The sequence below is a fragment of the Danio rerio genome, chromosome 6 (assembly GCF_049306965.1).
Source record: "Danio rerio strain Tuebingen ecotype United States chromosome 6, GRCz12tu, whole genome shotgun sequence".
NCBI lineage: Eukaryota > Metazoa > Chordata > Actinopteri > Cypriniformes > Danionidae > Danio > Danio rerio.
In genome coordinates, this window is record NC_133181.1 from 32,015,710 (window position 1) to 32,030,997 (window position 15,288).

The window sequence follows — 15,288 nt, forward strand, 5'->3', positions numbered from 1 at the left end:
TAATAATCATATTAAATATATGCCGGTTCTTATAGGGGGACTGGAGGCAGAAGGACAGCTCTCAGTGTGTTCTCATAATGATCGTAACTCAAGGATGGTGCAATCGATCAATCCTCCATTTGTTCCCATTGGAGCCCTGAGAATCACTACTTACACACTGTACTTCAAGTTCTCTCAACTCTCTACAAACTGAACATTATCTTACATAAAAACAATGTCTTGAAGGCTAACCAATGATTTTCTGCACAATAAAATTTCTCCATTGCATAATTCTTTGTACTGTACGCACTGCTTTCACTTTAAGATGTGCCCTTCCTCGTTCTCCTCCATTATTCATCTGTTCTTACAGATGTCCATGTTTTTGCCCTTAGCACTCTACCTCTGCAACACATGTAATGCAATAGCAGACACTCATCAGAACATCAACTATTAAGCAGTGAGGACTTGTAACACTGTACTAAGTAGTCTTATCACACTTTGAGGAAATATTTTATTCATGTTCTGGTTACTATTCCTTTGTGTCCAGGACCAAAAATACAAATAAAATATAAATAGTAACACTTTACTTGAAGGTGATGTGCATAAGCCTGTCATGAAGACTTTATAATCATGATATATGACATTTGAGATTGTATGCATGCTTATGACTGTCAATAAATGTCATTCACAGTTGTCCTTTTAAATGTAAAGATGACATTGTTTGAGATGTCTTTAGTATGACAACTTTACATGAACAAATAAATTATAAGTCTTTGTCATGACAACATGATTTGTCATAAATCTATCATAAACATGATTGTCATTAATTTTCATGAATCAATCACTTTTTTGGAGTAGAGCAAACTGAATTAGTTAACTCACACTCCTTCTGAAAATGTACCGCTTTTTGTTTTCGCAAATTCAGCAGAGGTTGTTGTGTAAGCTTTTTCAGACCTCTAATTTTTCTTGCCAGTGCCATTCGTGCCTGCTGTTCACATGTAAATTCACCAGAGGCCGCTGTCGACTGACTGTTGACTGACTCACTGACTGACTGATTGACCCACCCTAAATCCAACCAATAGTGTTTTCAAAAGCACCGATTTACTGATACACCCACTTCCCTAAACCCGATTAACAATTTTCAAAACCATTTGAAGAAAAGAAAAGCCCTCATCAGATTTTCAAATTTTACCACATTACCACATTTTCAGCCTGTTATTTACTTGTTTATTTTATTATTTGTGTTGAAATTTGCCATTAAAATTTCCCATTAAAAGTGGAAAAATGTATTGTATACTATAATTCTACAACAGTATAAATACATTTTATTACAGCGCCAACAATATTTTTCTTGTGCAATTTTATTCAACTACAGTGGTACAAATTGTATTTATCATTAAAATGTCATGAAGGCCGTACTCACACTAGGTACAGTTGCCTCGAACCGGGCCAAAGCACGCTTGTCCCCCCTCCCGTCTCCCCCGACGGCCCGCGCTCACACCACAAACGGGCTTCGGCACGCTTACGTCATCGCTGCTGCGCTGTTCAGTGAGAAGCGCTCTCTCACTCAGCAGCACAGTGGAGATTTCTCTAGTTATATCGTTTCAGTCATTTGATATGCCGTCAAATAATTCGCCAAACAGTACTTAGGAATGCGGGGACATGCAGTCAGACATTTCGCCGAACAGATCCACCACTTTTGGCGCTCATAAACAATCATAAAGCCCTCATGCTGCAGGAATGAGGAGGTCTGCTGAAGGCGCGCAGCTGTCGTGCAGTGAAGGTTTTGCGTCTTTAATAAACTACGGCAGTTTGCGTTCACTGAACAGTAAGAATTATTAATAAATCCATATGAAACAGTGCCTTAAAAGTCACGTCTCGCTTTCAGTTTCGGGCTTTGGTGCGTTTTGCACTCACACACAAGCGTACCGCGCCAAAGCCCAAGTGAACCGGGCCCAGGCACACCTCTTCCAACCGGGCTAGGGCCGGCCAAGTGAACCGTGCTTGAGCCCGATTCAGCGCACTCACACTTCTCAAACGATCCCGGAAACGGGCCTGGGCATGGTACGGATGGCATAGTGTGAGTAGGCCCTAAGTGTCAAGATACTCTGTCAAATATTTTTATTTCAGTGTCACAAAGCTTATTTTTTAGTTTTAGGCATAGTTTTTTACTTTCTTTCAGCAGAAAGTCAGGTAATAGACAGGTACAGTAATATTTCCAGTGTCTTCGAAGTATTGAAGATATTACTTCGTTTTTGTAAATTTTTGTGCAGTCAGCACTGCAAAGTATATACTAAAACATATTTTATATATTTGTAAGTTTTTTATTTTTATTTTTGATTAAGTTACCTTTTTGTAATACCGTTTGAACAATATGATTATAATATACCTATGGTTAATGATAATATAATATAATATAATATAATATAATATAATATAATATAATATAATATAATATAATATAATATAATATAATATAATATAATATAATATAATATTGTCAGTCTAGAATAAAAAAACAACTCTTTTATCTGAGCAGTACTACTGAAAATATTAAAACCAAAATATTACTATCCGTTTTTTCACCATTTATTTTTTTCTGAGTGACAGGCCATAGAGTAATTTCTTCCAATGCATCAGCGGTTGTGATCACTGAAGCAGAGGAACTGATGTTGGATAGCAGGGTCTCCAGCTGAATCAGCCCATATCTAGTTTCTGTAAGCACAATACACTCTACTCTGCCACCTGATGCTGCACGACTGGCCTATTTCTTCCTCTCATTGAGCAATGGAAAGTTATTATATGGTCCAACTTATTCCCTGAGTGATGGCGATGACATTATAATCAATCAATTATTGAGTAAGGCTAATTAGCATCACATTGTACTTGTGACAGCAGGTGGTTTCCAACTCTTCCAAAGGCGAGGTCTTATTAATTTTTATTAATTTATTTATGTTTTAGCAGCAGCAGAAGGCACACCTTTACGTAACTTCAAGACGATTTTTTTCAACATTAAAACGATTTCCCTCAATAATGATATTTCTAAATAATAATAAATCCATGAAAGTTTACATTTGGCACTTTTGGTTAAATTACTCTACAACTGGTCTGTTTTATGTAGTTCATTTGAATGATTGTGAAACTGTGGTTTAAACCTTGTTACACACCAAACAAGCTAAAATGATGGAATTAAAATGTTCTCTATTTGGGTTGAGATAAAAACATAAATGCAACACATCTAAACAAACCAAAACAAGCAACCTAGGCTCATTTCGATTATGTACCCTTATATACATTTCTGGAGAGAACAAAATATGTCTCAGGAGCTACGTTTTTTTCATCGGAGACCGCTATGTACGCTTTTTCATATCTCAATTTTTTCTCGCGAGTGCCATTCGCGAGCTGTTCTCATGTAAGTCTACAAGAAGCTGCTGTCGACTGACTACATGACTAACTGACAACCTGACCGATAACCCCCTTTCCCTAAACCCAACCAATAGTATTTTAAAAAGCACCAACTGAACCAACACGCCCTCCCCTAAACCCTACCAATAGTGTTTTAAAAAGCACTGATTGACCAACACAATCTCACGGCAATTCGTAACTTTTTCATTTAGTGGCTAATTCGTATGAATTCGTATGATCTAATTTGTACAATTTAGTACGATTTGCTCATCCCCCAATGACGGTTGGGGTTAGGGGTGGGCCAGGTGCCACGCCTCCTTTTTAAAATCGTATTATTTCGTACGACTGAACTCGTACGAATTCGTACGAATTAGCCACTAAACTGGCAAAACGTAAAATACTTACATTTTCTCATGAGATCAGGCTGGATTGACCCACCACCCCCTTCCTTAACCCCTTCAGACCCTGCGTTCATTACAATGGACATCACATGACATCCCATTTTTCTGAAATTTGGAACATAATTCAGGTCTGAAGGGGCTAAACCCAACCGCAGTGTTTGTGATTGTTTTGAAAAGCAATCCAGAAAAAGAAAAGCCCATTGTGATTATTACGTTTTTAGATTTTACCACATTCTCACCCTGTTATTTACATGTGTATTTTACTTTTTTAACTTTTGTTTTTGGCTTACCTACTTTCTGGAACCGTTCTCCACTGGACTTGAACTCTGCACTGCATCTCAAGTCAACCGCCGTACGCGTCAAGCCACCAGATAAACTGGCAACAGCAGAAAAGCTGTCCACATGCAGGTAAGCAGTCAGCTGGCAAGTGCAAACAGGAACTGCATCATACCGCCCCGTAGCTTTTGTTTTAAAGACGAAATGCAGCCATATGTAGCTGCAGCTACATAATTTGCGGTTTCCAGAAACGTATATAGGGCTATATTTTTAGAATGAGCCTGTGTTGCAAATTAAACATGATGTCAAAATCTGTAACTAGCATAGTGTTCAATCATATACTAGGCTTTTCTCTTCATAGTTTTTTCAGAGACATTTCACAAATTATCTTCATTTAAATTTCAAGTCATTTGGGACTAAAATCACATTTACTATTGTAAATTTACTAATAGTTTGTAAATTAAATTTGCTTTAAAAGAAGTTCTTTTTACTTTTAATGTTTACAGTAAGTGCATTTAAATTTAGTGAAAGAGTCATTTTATTGGGCTATCTATACGCTTTAGATTTGTGCACTTTATCCAGCACTGATTATGAGGGACTGTTTTTCATGATTGTCAATATAAAAACAGTGTAGGACACTTCTCTTACCTCCACTGCTGCCTTCGCTCTCTCAAACTCCTCCTCCAGAGACTGGTTTCTGGACAGCAGTGTGCTGCCCCACCTCTGCTCTTTGCTCAATCGGCCCTGTCAAACACACGCAAACAGAGTAGCAGTCAGAGAGAACGTGTCCAGCCATCTCTCAGTCACTCTGACAGGAGAAAAGGCCCTGCCCTTGCCAACTTCTGATGCCAGAGGCAAGGAGAAATGCCATCATTACAGCACAAGGTCTTCTTTCGTTCTCTCTTTCTTTCTCTCTCTCTTTCTCTCTCTCTCTCTTTCTCACGTTCACTCCCTTTTGAGGTCCTGCTGTCCACACTTAATGTTCTCACACTCATAATGGCTCTGGACTGGCTTGTCATGCACAGTGCACTGCCCTCACACATTTTTCTCAGTATGCAAATCTGAAAATAGCATGGCAGGAGACCTTTGCTCAGCAGAAATCGTCAAATTTGCACCATTTTCAACACTGTACACCTGAAGACATGCTTGACATGCGGCAAAGCCATTCATTTCCACTACACTGCTGTGTGTGTGTGTGTGTGTTTATTAAGCACACAGCAACAGAAATCAAGCTTACTGCAAAATAAAATACAAGAGTAAGACCTCAACGGTTTTGTTTGTCATAAATGCTTCATATGGAGATGTTTCAAATTTAGAGGGTGACATATGGGCATAAACAACAGGAGCCTGTATACCTCTGCCGATAGCTTAACAACATGATTAAAACACTGTGTTATATTTTGTTAACTAGGTTACTGCAAGGACTAGAAATCCATTAAAATTGTTAAAAGAACACTCCACTTAAAAAAAAAAATGGCTCATTTAACAAGTCCTATTGAGCTAAACAATTGAGTTTTACAGTTTTTAATCCACACAGCATATCTCCAGGTTTGACGGGAGCATTTTTAGCTTAGCTTCGCATAGATCGTTGAATCGAATTAGACCATTAGTATCTCACTCAAAATATTCCAAAAGATTTGATAATTTTACTATTTAAAGCTTGTCTTATCAGTAGTTACATCATGTAGCCACTAAGACCAACAGAAGATGATAAGTTGCTATTTTCTAGGTCTCATTTTCATACTCTCATTCTGACGTAATAATCAAGGGATTTTGCTGCAGGATTATGGCTGACGCAGGGACAACAGAGCTTTCTTACCTAGCTGGTGACTTGTAAAATGAGACTATTTCCAAAAGTGAAGGGTTTCTTTAAATAAATTAATTACATGATATGACAAACTTTATTGGTAAGGCTTTACAATTAGGAACCATTAGTTAATGATATTTCAACTATTTACTTATTTATAAATATGAACAAGCAATGAACAATACAATTATTATAGTATTTATTTATATTTTTACTGTTAGTTAATCAAAATAAAGTCATTCATTGTTAATTCATTATTCATTGACCAATATATCTTCCATCTAGCAGTTTCAAATTCTTCCAGTGATTGACAGATAAATAAATAAACAAATAAATAAATATTTATTTATTCATTCATTCATTTTCTTGTTGGCTTAGTCCCTTTATTAATCCGAGGTTACCACAGCGGAATGAACCGCCAATTTATCCAGCAAGTTTTTTACACAGCGGATGCCCTTCCAGCCGCAACCCATCTCAGGGAAACATCCACACACACATTCACACACACACACACACACACACACTCATAGACTACAGACAATTTAGCCTACTCAATTCACCTGTACCGCATGTCTTTGGACTGTGGGGGAAACCGGAGCACCTGGAGGAAACCCACGTGAACGCAGGGAGAACATGCAAACTCCACACAGAAACGCCAACTGAGCCTAGGCTCGAACCAGCGACCCAGCGACCTTCTTGCTTTGAGGTGACAGCACTACCTACTGCGCCACTGCTTCGCCCCAATATTTATTTAATAAATAATAAATAAAAATTGACGAATAAATAAACAGGGAGTCTTATAATTCTGGGGGTTCTAATAATTCTGACTTCAACTGTATATACCAGATGGCATAATTAATTATGCTACTTTTTAATTGCATTGAATCAAATTAATCATGCTAAATTAAAATGGCTGCTTTCTGTGTTGAATTTTCATTAATAATAGTGTTATGTTTTCGGTGTCCCTTAATCTTTAAAGTTGCTTGTCATTTTAATGAATAACATAATCATAGAGTTACCCTTTAAAAATTCACCCTCTGTATGTAGCGTTGTGTCTTGTTCTTAGGTCAGTCTAAATGTCAAGTGCTGAGCTATCACTGAAAAACTTCCATTTCCGCCAATTCAATTCTCGGCATAACAAAGCCTTCCAGGCAGGCTGAATCAAAGGAATAGGATGAAGTATTTGCCACCTGCCTCATTGGAGATTAATCAATTACCAAGGTTACCAAGTTAAATGGATTTCATACAGGAGGTTATAATGGGGGCCTCAAAAAGGACAATTGGTCGTGCTTCATTGTGCTGGTGCAGCTCTGTATAATTACATTAAATGTGGCCTGTTAGGCCCTATGTCAGTGCAACAATTGCCTTTAACATTACACATTTCATTTCCACTGCACCTCATGGGCCAAAGATAGTCTGAGCTCGATGTTTTTAGAACCATGCAGCTCACATGTACTGATTGCTCTATCATGACTAGTCTCGACAAATCCATGACAGCTTTATCTTAACTTCTTACTGTACATCATGCAGGGATTAAGGTTCAATGGTGCAAAGTTCTGTCTAGGGATGTCCCGATCTTTTTTTTTGCCCTCGAGTCCAAAGCATTTGATTTTGAGTATCTACCGATACCAAATCCCGATCTGATACTTTTATAATACATGAAAAAAAGAATGAATAAAAGCAAAAAAAAAAAAAAAACAACAACAAAAAAACAATCCAAGCTGTTCCTTATTTTCTATTTAATTCACCCTTTTTAAAATTTTACAACTCTGTTACCAAACAAAGCCCTTCTGTAAGATAGCTTGAACAATCAAGCAATAAATAACATAAATACTTCATTTTTGGACTTTAGTGCAACAGTAAATAAAAAGAGACTTATATATAAACAAATAGCACCTCAACTTAGAATACCCGGCAGGCAATCCTAAGTTTACATATCTCACAGTTTGCTATGGCAGTGTTGTCGTCATCAACTTTATAATACCTCCAGACTGTAGACATACTTGTATTTTCCACTTCAAGGTGCTTTTTACCGCATAACTATAGATAGGTTAAAAAAAGAGAATATATGTATATACTGTATACATATATATTTGAGTTCTGATCGAGAGGTAACGTCAAATTCCAATCAAGACTAAAACCACGAGATCGGGGCCAATTTCCATTCATGTGAACAGCTCTGGACATCCCTAGTTCTGTTGTTAAACAAACATGTATAATTATAATTTATTCAATCAAGATAAATAAATAAATAAAGCAGTACATGCATGCTTGCAGTAAAAAATACTTCTTGAAACATCCAAATCTGCATATGAGAATTACTGATCATATACAGTATACTATTAAAGTATACTATAAGTATATAAGTATACTATATATAAGTATACTATTAAAATCAATATAATCAATATAAAATGTATATAAATATAATTACTGATCATGTGACACTGACAATGAAAAACCAGCAACTGAAAATTCAGCTTAGCAATCACATGAATAAATGACATTTTCATTTTCATATGACTATATGAGGGGTCACCACAGCGGAATGAACCACCAACTTAGGTGGTAGGCTAAGGTGGTAGTTTTAGATTTGTCAAATAATTTTATAAAATGACCTTTTTTACTCTAATAATTACTCTAATAATTTGATCAAATAAAGGGAAATTTTGTGAGCATGGGAGAAATTATACAAACAAACAAACAAAACAAACAAAAAGACAAGTAAACACTTACATTTTACTGACCCAAACTTTTCAACAGTACAGTGGAATTATACGTTTTTGTGTATTTACACCAATCTACAAGCCAGTCACACAAATCAAATGCACTAGAGAAGGCATCCATTGCTTAACACAATATATTTGGTCTAATTTCATGTTATATAATTTTTTCAATAGCAGCCTTGGGATTTATTGTACAACCTCCAGTGGTGATATTGGCCAGTGGCTAGTCAATAATTAATTTGCTAAATGATCTAATCATGATAGATGGCAATACAGCAGACCTGCATGCTTCAATGAGGCAAGAAGCGTGTAACATTTGTACCTTGTAGCACCACAACAAATTTATAAATCCTTGTACACTGTAACCTTCCCTGAGGATGCAACCTCAGTTCATTAGCTGAATGTAGCTCAAATAGTGCCAGAATAGTTTAGCCGTTTTTTTGCATTGAATTTGGTGGTGATGCTGTTTCCATGGTGCAAATGCATAGACCATTCAGCGATTCATACAAAGAGTGCACAGAAAGGCTTACATGTCTTCCACTAACATATTGCCTGTTGAGCTGAAAATGAAGAATTCTAGATGTTAGCACAGACTCTTCCACAATGTGTTGTCATTCACACTTGTAAACAGACGTATAGGTTTGGTGGCACTACAAACAATGGGACATGTGGGAAATAACATGTGAAAGTCACTGGCACGTGTACAGATGATTATGTCTTATAAAAAGTGTTGCTTGGTGTTGCACTTACTTGGGTTACTGGCCCGGCTTCTGCCTCTACTTTATTGTTTACCTCCAGGGAGTTCCTGTGGCTAGTGTCTAGCTGTGGCTTGCAATCCATAGACCTAGAATCATGTTAGAAGAAATTAATGTTCAAAATAGGTGTTAACTTCAGAATTAGAGGTCAATTCATCAAACTCTATCATGCAGTGTTTTAAATAACTACAACAACAACAACAACAACAACAATAATAATAATAATAATGAGCAAAGCACTTCAAAAACCTTTTATTTTGTTTTAAACTCAGTGGTTAAAAATAAACAACAGCAATGACTGTAGCAAGAAGAAAGATTAAAACTAAAATTTCTGAGTATTTTCACAATGTCAGGCATATGAAAAGCAAAAAATGCCACTAAATTGAACAAAACTAGGATTTTTAGCTGATTATTGCTGCTAAACTCGTTTAATAGGCGACGCAGTGGCGCAGTGGGTAGCATGTTCGTCTCACAGCAAGAAGGTCGCTGGGTCGCTGGTTCGATTCTTGACTCAGTTGACGTTTCTGTGTGGAGTTTGCATGTTCTAACTGCGTTCGCGTGGGTTTCCTCTGGGTACTCCGGTTTCCCCCACAGTCCAAAGGCATGCGGATAAGGCTGAATCGGGTAGGCTAAATTGTCTGTAGTGTATGAGTGTGTGTGTGTATGTGTGGATGTTTCCCAGAGATGGGTTGCGGGTGGAAGGGCATCCGCTGCGTAAAAAATTGCTGGATAAGTTGGCAGTTCATTCTGCTGTGGTGACCCTGGATTAATAAAGGGACTAAGCCGACAACAAAATGAATGAATCAATGAACTCGTTTAATTTTTGCCATATTTTTACCTACTAATCAGTCATTCATTCATTCATTTTCTTTTCAGCTTAGTCCCTTTATTAATCCGGGATCGCCACAGCAGAATGAACCACCAACTTATCCAGCACATGTTTTACGCGGCAGATGCCCTTCCAGCTGTAACCCATCTCTGGGAAAACTAATCAGTCATTACCAGAAAAAATAAAATAAATTTTAGGGTCAAACAATTTCTTCAAATAGGGCTAAGCAGAGACCTCAACATATAGGACATCATAGGTCGTTCTCTGTATTTGATCTCCATTGTCTAAAAATCGTCCAAATTATATTAAACTTTGTTTTCTAGTGCAAAAACTTACCACACAAATTCACCAGAATTCTTTGATGAACGTCTTCTCTCAAGTTTCCACTTTCTGCTACCAGTTCGCTCTGGGTGTGGGTTGAGCTCTTCCCATTTGTCCAATGAAGATGGAACTGCTGCTGTAAACAAAATGAGACCATGTCCTCAGACAGAGATATACTATCATAATATAGCCCAAATAAAATGCAACCTATGTTTGTGGCATCTGCATCACGCACATTTTAAAAAGAGCAACAACATAAACATATGTCCTGTAATTTTCTTCTCTCTGTAAAGTACTGTCTATTACAGAACCTACAGTTTTAATAAAATAATTCTCTGAAACTTATAATACCTGAGTCCAATGAGATTTTTTCAGGTGTGCGGGAACAGGGAATGCTCTGTTCAATGTCCACTTGGATCAGCTCTGTTTCATCTGGCTTCTTCCTATACGGTGTGCTTTTAGAAGAAAGAGGGCTCTTTCTGTCTTTGCTGTGTCTTCTCTCACCAGGCTCACTCAGATCCAGCAGGTCCAGAGAGGAGGACAGTACTGGACACAAGATACAAAATGAAAATAAAAATCTTGCACTATTGTGTCTTCTTGGCCTGCTCTAGAAACTTCATTTCTGAAAGGGCGAATCCACTGACCTATAGTAAGTTTCAAGTTAAGTGCACAAAGTGAAAAGTTAGTACACACACTAGGGGAAATGTGAGAAAAAAGAAGCAAAAGTAACTTTTTTAAAAAGTTGTGATGGTATCAGTGAATTTAATGAAGGTTGTTTCACCACAGAGGAACCAAGAGCAGTGGCGGTTCTAGGCCAGAATAACTGGCTGGGCAAGGGCTACTTGTACTTTTAGGGTGCATACTTTAACATACTGTACATTACAAACTACTTAAACAATTGTTCAGTCTTTTTTATGCATCACTCTGCAGTCTTCATAAACACGCTAATTATATAACTTGGATGACAAATTCTTAACATTCAAGTACATCAAGGCACATTTTTGAACTTGTAAACTTTAACAGATACAGTTGAAGTCAATTTTCTGCCCTCCCATTAATTTAAAGTAGTTATAAGTAGTAAAAAATTAGTTTAAAGTAATGTTTAAAGTGATCTTTAAGAAGTGAAGTTTTTACACTAATTTCAAGAGGAGCACGTGATATAATTGACAGCAGCTGGCCACCTATCTACACTCATTAGTTAGCCAATCAGATCTATCCTAACCCACTATAAGTAGCCTAGCTAGACATTACTCCCTTATCTACGTTTTCCGAAGAAACCCCCCATCCAACCCCTTCTCCTCCTTTTCTCCTTTACAAAAAGGGGAGCTCTCGAGAACCACCTGATCTCGTACTCCCCTCACATGCTCTATGGATCTGGCGGGAGCCCTGGGCTCAACTATCTCCGAGCTCAGGGTTCTCTCCCGGGACAGCATGCCAAACCTGCTTACAGCTGTCAAGCAATATCTAAGTGTGAACTCTTGAAACCAAGAAAATTTTCACAGTATTTCTTATAAAACAAAAATAAATCTTCTGGAGACATAATATTTCTTATTTCTTTTCCATTTGTCTTCAATAAAAGCTGTTTAAAAATAAATAAATAAATAAATAAATAAATAAATATTTTAAGGACAGTAATATTAGCCTCCTCAAGAAATATTTACTGTATTTTTTTGATTGTCTACACAACAAACCAGTTATACAATCACTTGACTAATTATTCTAACTTTCCTAGTTAACATAACCTAGTCAAGTCTTTAAATGACACTTTACTCTGATTACAAATAGTAGTTATTAGAAATTAATTAGTTAAACTATTGTTTAAAAATGTGTTGTAAAAAAATCATGTGTTTGAAGACTCGAGTTTTATGTCATCACTAAAAAAAAAATGAATGAAGACAAAACTAAACGAGTTGAATATTACTTTCAGGGATGGGCAAAAATACATTGAAATATATTTTAAAATAAAATACAAAATACTTCAGTTTACATTTATTAAAATAAACTACAAAATACAGCAGTCACAAAATATTAAAATGCTGTATTTTGATAATACTACAAATTATTGTACAAGGGAGCATGACATTTCTTTGCCCACCTTCTACCAATAGGCATATTTGATCAATCCCTTTACCATTACACTGAATTTATCTTTCATTTTACCATAATTTTTGTGCAAATTTCATACAGAAAGTTCTGTCTTAAAGATGACTTCTTTAATCACTGTAAAAACCATGTAATGCAGATAAGGAGTTGGAATTTAGTACTATATCTCTTCATTGTGTTTCCATCCATTGCCTAGCCAGTGAAACTGCAACAATCTTATATAGTCTTATAGTCTTATATTTTAAAGGGTGATGTATGAAGAGGTTTTTTTTTGTTTGTTTAATGAATGTAGATTTTTTTTTGCAATTTAAATCTTTAATACATAATGTAAAAACATGATGTCTGAAAACTACTCAAACCTCAAAAAACTTTTAGTCGTTTTTATAAATCATGTTTATGACAGTGTACTCTTCTATACACAACAAACATAATATGTAAAAATTGAGTTATCTCTTGCAAATAAACTCTTCATATACATTCTGCTGCTGCAGTATAGACTGGAGTATTGTTAAATATTTGTGTCTCATTTACTGTATTGTGCCCCTTTGACATCTCTTCATTAACTGTACAGTGCACATGCAGATCAGCCACTGGCATTTGAAACAGCCTATGAAGTATTGTAGGAATTGCCACTATAAGGCTTATTTGTATGTTGTTTGTCTTAAACTGGAAGAGTCTTGTTTTACCCCCTTAGTGAACACCAGTACACATTCTTTAGGTGTTTTATATTTCTAAAGTTCCTCTGCAGTTCCACATGCAGCACTGAGACTGAGAATGATCATGTGCTGATTATCCATATCCTGTTCTTAAGGACTAATATTTTATTCCATCTTATTTCTTAAGCAAAGATGCTGATGCCAAATTGTACACTAAACTGCTATTACATATTACTGGTCTTAGCACTGTGCAGTATACTATTTTCAATGATTGTGGACTTGTTCCAAATCTACCCTTGCCATTTGTCAGTTATTTTCTTTGGACCCTATCACACACCTGGCGCAATAAAGCGCAAGACGTGTTTGGCGTGATTTGTTGCTATTTTCAGACCAATGCAATTCTAATTTTCCTGTTTTGCGTTATGTTGTTTAAATAGTAAATCCATTTGCGCCACTGTGTGGACTCATGGGTGTTCCGGTCAAGAAAGGAGGTGTGTTAAGGCGCATTGTTGGCACATTGCTATTTTGAGGAACTGAAATAGACTGCGCAATTGACCAGCTGAAAGCAGGTCTAAAGTCTAGTGCAGAGCACATTAGTTTTGCGCCATAAAAGCAGGCACATCGCTTAATACACACAGGATGTACAACAATACGCAAATATCTTTCAAATGAAAAAGAATCAAAAAGTTACAAAAATGATTATTTTCTACATAAAAATAAAAACCAGTACCTTCATCTTGAGGGGCTTTTTAAAAGTTTATTCATTTGTTTCTCATTCATTCATTTTCTTTTTAGCTTAGTCCCTTTATTAATCTGGGTTCACCACATCAAAATGAATCACCAACTTAACCAGCATATGTTTTTTTCACAGCGAATGCTCTTCCAGCTGCAACCCATTACTGGGAAACATCCTTACACACTCATTCATATTCATACACCACAGACAATTTAGCCTACCGAATTCACCTGTACCGCATTTCTTTGAACTTATAATACTGGGGGAAACCAGAGCACCCGGAGGAAATCCACACCAACAAGGGGAGAACATGCACTCCACACAGAAACACCAACTGACCCAGCCGAGGCTCGAACCAGCAACCTTCTTGCTGTGAGGCGAACGTGCTACATACTGTGCGGCTGGAATTTATTATATTTAATATTAAATACAAAAACAAAGGATTTGTACTGCTAGTGTAAAATGTAAATATATTACAGTAAAAATACTGTAAAAATTGTCATACTGTAAAATTAAAATGTGCTAAAAGGCATTTTACTCTAAAAAAAAGTTGCGGAAAGGCTATTTTATTGTAAGGTTAATTTGCGGTGCTGCTACCGCCTAAAACACATTTACAGGCAAGTTCCTGTAAGGGGGCAGTTGCGGTAACTTGTTGGTTACAGTGTTTCAGTAAGTTACTGCAAAAGTGCAATAAAATGTTTAAGAGTGTTCCCAGCAAGTGTTTTGTGCTTACAAGATAATCTAATAGTTATCCAAAAATCTATTACCTAATGACCATTAGAGTTTCACGGACAGTCTAAATTTAGCTTTGTTTAAGCCCCAAAGTGTTTGGACATCTATTAGATGTCTTTTGAACACAAAAAAAATCTTGGTGGCTGTGAGGTTCAACAACTCGTTCCATTATGTTAAAAAATTAGGTCAGTAAGCAGAGAGCAGGTGGTGTTTTGTGATTATTCAAAACACATTCAATCAAATACGATTTTGAGTGGACAAGCTTAAAATATTTCAGACCCTGTTTACACTAGTATTTAGCCTTGTCCGCTTATGATTCAACTGAAAAAAAACAAAAAACGAAACACCTCTTACAGCAAAACCAGATGTAAAAAGGGCCTGATTGTCAATAACAGTAGGGAATTAACATGTGAAAGAGTCCTTTATCCCTTTATACCCTGAGAAAAATGTGTTATTGTCATTTATGCACTATAAATAAATTGTGAACTAGCACGTTTTTATCACTTTAAAATTAGCACATCATCCAAAAGTTTGAAGGAAAAAAAGCATTCAATACACATCC

General features: G+C 36.5%; 1 protein-coding gene across 20 annotated transcripts in view; it reads right to left on the reverse strand.

The window, feature by feature from the left end:
- Positions 1-15,288, reverse strand: part of pex5la (peroxisomal biogenesis factor 5-like a) — a 139,268-nt gene that overhangs the window by 35,846 nt on the left and 88,134 nt on the right. For 10 of the 20 annotated variants that reach the window (XR_012407991.1, XR_012407988.1, XR_012407990.1 and 7 more), the window contains 4 exons: positions 10,851-11,045; positions 10,515-10,635; positions 9,345-9,438; positions 4,710-4,805 (listed from right to left, as the gene is read on the reverse strand). Coding sequence is in view for 12 of the 20 variants with exons in the window: in XM_073954192.1 (XP_073810293.1) it covers positions 4,710-4,805; positions 9,345-9,438; positions 10,515-10,635; positions 10,851-11,045 (506 nt within the window). In the remaining 8 variants the exon portion in view is untranslated. Of the gene's footprint in view, positions 1-4,709; positions 4,806-9,124; positions 9,155-9,344; positions 9,439-10,514; positions 10,636-10,850; positions 11,046-15,288 lie in introns of all 20 variants that reach the window. The other 10 variants (XR_012407987.1, XM_073954191.1, XM_021477149.2 and 7 more) reach the window with 3 other exon arrangements.